Source organism: Hibiscus syriacus, unplaced genomic scaffold (assembly GCF_006381635.1).
Source record: "Hibiscus syriacus cultivar Baekdansim isolate YM2019G1 unplaced genomic scaffold, ASM638163v2 tig00110777_pilon, whole genome shotgun sequence".
Classification (NCBI taxonomy): domain Eukaryota; kingdom Viridiplantae; phylum Streptophyta; class Magnoliopsida; order Malvales; family Malvaceae; genus Hibiscus; species Hibiscus syriacus.
This window is the reverse complement of record NW_024062858.1, coordinates 1,787,285-1,793,030: the sequence shown is the minus strand read 5'-3', so window position 1 is coordinate 1,793,030 and position 5,746 is coordinate 1,787,285. Positions and strand designations below refer to the sequence as shown.

The 5,746-nt window shown below is 34.5% G+C and overlaps 1 protein-coding gene across 2 annotated transcripts; it reads right to left on the bottom strand.

Annotated features, from left to right (window-relative positions):
- Nucleotides 1-1,950: 1,950 nt before the first annotated feature.
- Nucleotides 1,951-5,525, bottom strand: LOC120140052 (probable aquaporin NIP5-1). 2 transcript variants are annotated; one of them, XM_039155111.1, is made up of 5 exons: nucleotides 5,140-5,525; nucleotides 4,705-4,964; nucleotides 3,505-3,924; nucleotides 3,351-3,412; nucleotides 1,951-2,201 (listed from the first exon to the last, which is right to left on the bottom strand). In XM_039155111.1, the coding sequence occupies exons 2-5, from the start codon at nucleotides 4,921-4,923 to the stop codon at nucleotides 2,006-2,008; spliced, it is 897 nt and encodes a 298-aa protein (XP_039011042.1). In that variant the 5' UTR covers nucleotides 4,924-4,964; nucleotides 5,140-5,525; the 3' UTR covers nucleotides 1,951-2,005. The 2 variants fall into 2 exon arrangements, with proteins under 2 accessions (XP_039011042.1, XP_039011043.1); XM_039155112.1 differs by lacking the exon at nucleotides 5,140-5,525 and having other exon boundaries at nucleotides 4,705-5,132.
- Nucleotides 5,526-5,746: the final 221 nt, after the last annotated feature.

Here is a 5,746-nt window from a genome sequence, read left to right as displayed (position 1 = left end):
TTGGATGTTTACATTATGGTTTTAGTCTTTCTGTTAAGAAAAATATCTAATAATATTTTTTAGATTAATTATCGGTATCTAACATATTGATCAATTAATTCAAAATATGTGTTATAGGGATGATACTCCCAAAACCTTTGACACCAAGGTAATTACCTTGGAAATAATCTTGTAGATCATTACAGAAACTAATTGGCTGCAACTTACTAATTGCTTCAGGATGATGAACCTTTGACACCAAAGTAATAAAGGTTTTATTAATGTCCACCGAACAATCCATTTTTTAAAAGCCTTACGGAGGAGTAGGGTCTCCTCCCCTTTCACAAATCTCCCAGTTCTTTTGAAAGAAGCAAGCTTGAAAACCAACCGGACCCGAAGCTTTATATGGAGTCGCACTAAACAATACATCATGAACCTCTTAATATGAAACATATATGTGTAGCAACTCTGATTTCGTAGCTTCAGGTGGCTGAAAAGTCACTCTATAGTTTGTGTTACGATAATCAGGATTATAATGACAGTAAACAACAAAAAGAACACAAAAATTTACTTGAAAAATTCTATGATAATCAAGATTATTTCTTCACTAAGCATGTCGTATGGCAAACTTGTCAGGCAGGACCAAATAGAATTTGGGTCACAGGTTGGAACACAAATGTTAGGCAAGGACTCTGTATAAAGATTCTAATAGAACTCAATCATCTCTTTAAATCTTTCCTAGTCCATTATCCACTCCCTCTCCAACAATTTCAAGTTAGTTCTTTTACTTGATTGAACTTGACTTCATCGAGGGGGTGAAGTGGCTGCAACTCCTGCAAGTTAGTGCACAATCCTGTTGGTTTAAGCTAGATTTTTTGCTAAAGGGCTTTTGTGTTGCACTTGGGCCGAGAAGTGTCATTTTCGTCTTGGTTTCAACTGTAAAATGATTGTTGTTTATTTATTATGCAGTAAATATGCTCCTGCTTGAGATAAGATCACTCCCTCGTATATAATTTGCACGAAATTGTGGGATCTGCAGAATCTCTTGGGACTTGGGAGGCAAGCCTTAGGTTCAATGTGAATGCTACATTTATTACAAGAAGTTGTGTTTACTGGTCAAAAAGATGCATGAGAGAATTCAGAAAATCTTTATTTGTTTGCTTCCCTGATGAAATGAAAGCGACAAAAAGAGGAGGAATTAGGGTATAGTAAATGCTTCTTCGATATTGGATGCCATTTTGGTGCTGCGTTTTCTCACACGTAAGGGTTGCTGTCGACTGCCTCTTAGTTGCAGACGGAACATAATTCCATGTGCATGAACGTTGATATGGTAATCGGATTATTTTAGTGATTTACGGCAAGCCGTTTGCTTTAATGGTAGCATGTTGCAGGCGTTACTGTTCATCTAGTTTAATAAAAAAAAAATACTGTCCATCTAGTGGGTCGGATTAATTCAATCAACAACTTTAGGTTCAAGGTAGTATCTTGAGTGGATATTAATGCACTACCATTTTTCTTACATTTTTCAGATCAGGGATGAGAGATGGTTGAAGGTAGTCCCCTTAAAAATTTTAAATTATAATATATTTTAAATATTTTTATTGATATTTTCGTCCTATAAAATTTTATAACGTACTCTCCATAACATGTGATAAATGATAAAATGATCTTAAAGATTATAGTTAAAGAATCTTAAACCACTTTGTGATAAAGTGATTTGATTCTCATCTAAAAGATTAGGTTTTAGAACACCAAAGGCTAGCCAGTTAAACAATATCACACATGACAAACTTTATTATTGACAATGCAAAAAGGAAATTACAAATAAAACCAACCAAGTTCCAGACTGGTCCATAACACAAACACATTCATGTCCAAACAAACCAAAGCACACCATAATAATTCAACGAAACTACTGTAGGGCGTCGACTTAGACGTCACATCGCCTATTATTCCCCAAACACAATCACACAAGCAAACAAACAAAACATTCATTCATTTCATTTCACAATGATGATATTATCGGCTAGCGTCGGAAACTCCTGACCTGGCTCGGTGCTTCAACCTCATCCTCTCGGAGCTTCACCAAGGTGTAAGTGGCGGAACCGATCACGGCTCCCAGTGTGGGCGCTATCAAGTAAATCCACAATGCCTTGTAGCTCCCTGCTGCCACTGCAGGCCCCAATGTCCTCACTGGATTCATTGAACCCCCGCTACTTGGCCTGCAACACAATGTTCGGCGTAAGAAAACTAGACTCCACTAAAAAAATAAACTTTTGTCTCAATTCGATGTTAAATAATTTGACTTAACTTGTAATTTCATCCTCAAACTATTAATATATACTAACTACATTCACTGTTAAAAAAATTGTTATAACTGTCATGTAAACACACATATGTATTAAGTAATAATAAGATGGGCATAAATGATACTCAACATTGATTTAAATAATATAATGGTTTAACTTTGAAATGTAAAAAGAATTATAAACTTTGAGAGAACAAAAATAAAATTAAAGTCATATTTAAATTAAAATCTTAAAAAAATTAAGATCATATTTGAATAAGAGTCATAGTTTGATAACTAAATTGAAATATTTTAAAGTTTAAAGATCAATATAGATTGAAAGTCATAATTTAAAGATAAAATTAAAATATTTAAAAATTTAAAAACCAATTTAAAATATGATTCATTAATTCAATCAATTTAAAAATTATTTAATTCAATTAAATACTTATCCCTAATTAAATTATTGAATAGCACCTTCACACTCCATCAAATCACTAGCAAATTAAGAGTCTCATATATAATATCTGCGTACCACGGCGTGGTCGGTCGGTTGCTAGCTACAAAATACTTTCAACGTGTCACATCAAATTTACAATAATGGCCGGTTCATGTCTCTTGTCTAAATTAATAATTAATTTTTGTCAATAATTTTATTTTAAAAAAGTTTATTACAAATATGGAGAATTGTTTTGAAGGTTATTTTAATGAACATTATTGACACAGTTGGCAAATTAGTCAGACTTATTAAAATATAATTATTCCCATTAATAACATGCGTATTACTGTTATTAAAAACTACAACTTTTGACCTTTTGAATAAGTTAATTAAGTTATATAAAATATATCATAATCCCATTTGACATTTCTTGATCATTAATTCTTTCACTAATGGATAGAGAAGATGATCGAGATAGTTTTTTCTGAAAATTTTAAATTTTTATGTATGTTAATATTTTTTTATATTTTTATGATAAATTTTGAAGTATAATATTTTATAGATTTATCTTTTATTATAAAACTTAAAATATTAATGTTGTTCCTGAATTTATCTTACGGCAAAGTAAAGGGATTTGACTCTTACCCGGCGACGAGGATGTTGAGCATTACTGTTGCCCCAACAGCTATTCCTGCCAGCTCTCCCACCTGTAACATAAACATGTTTGATTACTTTCAATCATGGAATTCCATTTTTTCCAATCTGAAATGTTATTTTGATGGAGCAAAGAAGAATTTACGGCGCGAGTGTCTGTGGCGACGGCGGTGACGACAAAGAGGAGATTAAAAGTAATGAGGAATTCGAGTGCGAAAGCCTGTCCGTAGTTAACGGAGGGGACCGTGACACCACCAGACATGAAGGGATGAAAGACTCCCTTGAGAGCGAAGGAAGCGCAAATGGAGGCCGAAACCTGAGCCGCTATGTAGGCCGGAACCTGAGTCCAGGGGAAATGACGACATGCAGCGAATGCAATGGTAAGGGAAGGGTTAAGATGAGCCCCAGAAATGTGTCCGGTCGATAAAATTATTATCATCACGGCCAGCCCTGCGCATGCGGCGTTTCCGATCAGTGACTCGGCTCCGTCATATTTCTGGTTCACTATAGGTCCGGCTGTTGCCGCAAATATCAGGATAAAGGTTCCCACAAATTCTGCCCCCAGCTGCATATATAAATCCGTACACCATTGTAATTTGTGCTAGTCATTGTTTCATAATTTACCATACATCTTTAATTACAAGCACATTGGTGTGAATTTCCTAGACCATGTACTACAAAGATAGATTACAGAGATAATTCTCTTAATTTAGTTTGCATCATTTTAAGGATTCAAATCTTTAGCTTTATTAATGAATCTAATATCTAATCATATTAGACCAATTGATTATAAATATATTATTGTAAACTCTCTATAATTAATTTAGAGTAGATACTACAAAATCGATTATAGGGTTCCCTTTCAATCCACCTTGTATCGTTTTTAAATATTGAAAATTTTTATCTTACTCAAAATATTAATATCTATCTCATTAGATCAAATTATTGCAAGTATATTATTGTAAATTCCATATAATTAGTTTATAGTAGATAAATCGATTATGGGAATAATTCTCTTAATCTAATTGGTATCACTCATAAGAATTTAAATTTTTAATTTTATTTAAGAAAGCTGCTGTCTTATTTGACTGGATCAATTGATTCGTTGATAAACTAATAATTTATTATGCTAGATGAACTCATTTCTATGGAGTAGGGCCCGTCCTGATGCAAAGGCTTATATAATGCAGGTAACAAGTAAACACCTAGCAGACACTGCCATATGCTTTATCATATTTGACGTAATTCAGTCTTAATATATTGCCATTTGAATTCAATATGAAACCGAAACCATAATAATTGATTAAAAAATCACCGGAGAAAGAGAAAGAGAGCGGCGGCGCACCTTTCGGGTAAGGGAGACGTCAGGCACTGGGAAGTCGGTGAAGCATGTGTGAGGCTGTCCCCATGTCGGGGCAGTCACAGGAAAGCATTTGCATCGAGGCATTGACTTCCGATCATAAGACAACGAGTCCACCCTCATCGACGTGAACAGCGGTCCACCCGGCGTTCCCGGCGTCGCCGGTGCTGATGCAGTAGGGGTTGCGGTCTCTTCGTCCGGCATCTTTTCTTCACTAAAACAAACCTTTTTTTTTTTTTTTTAAGAATTGATATTCAAACGGTAGCTAGGAGAAAACGACCGTTACATGATTCGAAAGCTTTTATAAAGGTGTAGCTACACGGTTGTTCTAATTTTCGCCACGATCAGCAAGAATCAAGAACAAGACTATGAACAAATCCTATGGAAACATTATGGTATAAACTACAGATCCTATATACCTTTTTTTTTTGGTTTTTGTAATTGAAGAGATGGAAACACTGAGTTACATGCTGTGCAGGCTTTTATAAAAGTTTGGCTAAGGAATAGGAGGGATGAAAATAGCCAGATTACAAACTACAGCTACCTAGATAGATAAACCAAAAACTTCAACTACTTGCATGGAAATTCAAGATTTTTTTTTTTTTTTGAGTGTTTTTGAACAGGATTTGAACTAGGAAGGGCGAAACTTACATGCTTGATATGTTTTTATAAAGGTATAGTTAAGGAAGAGTGAGAACGAACCGATCCAGCTTCAAATGAAAGAGAACAGAAAGCTCAGAAACAATGGAAGATCACGCGCATGTGAGTTGCAGATTAAAATAAAATGAACTAACGGTTTGAAGATTGCAGAAGAGGATGACGATATGATGGGGAGGACTCGGACGGAGCAAAGGGTAGCCTAGTTTAGAGTGATTGGATAAATTAGAAATGCAACGCACCACGTATTTATAACACAAATAGAGGCTGATAGGGTTTCGATATTTTTGGTCAAATTATAATTTTGATCTCTCTATTATGATCAATTTTAGGGTTTAGTACTTTATTCTTTAATTTGCTATGATTTGAT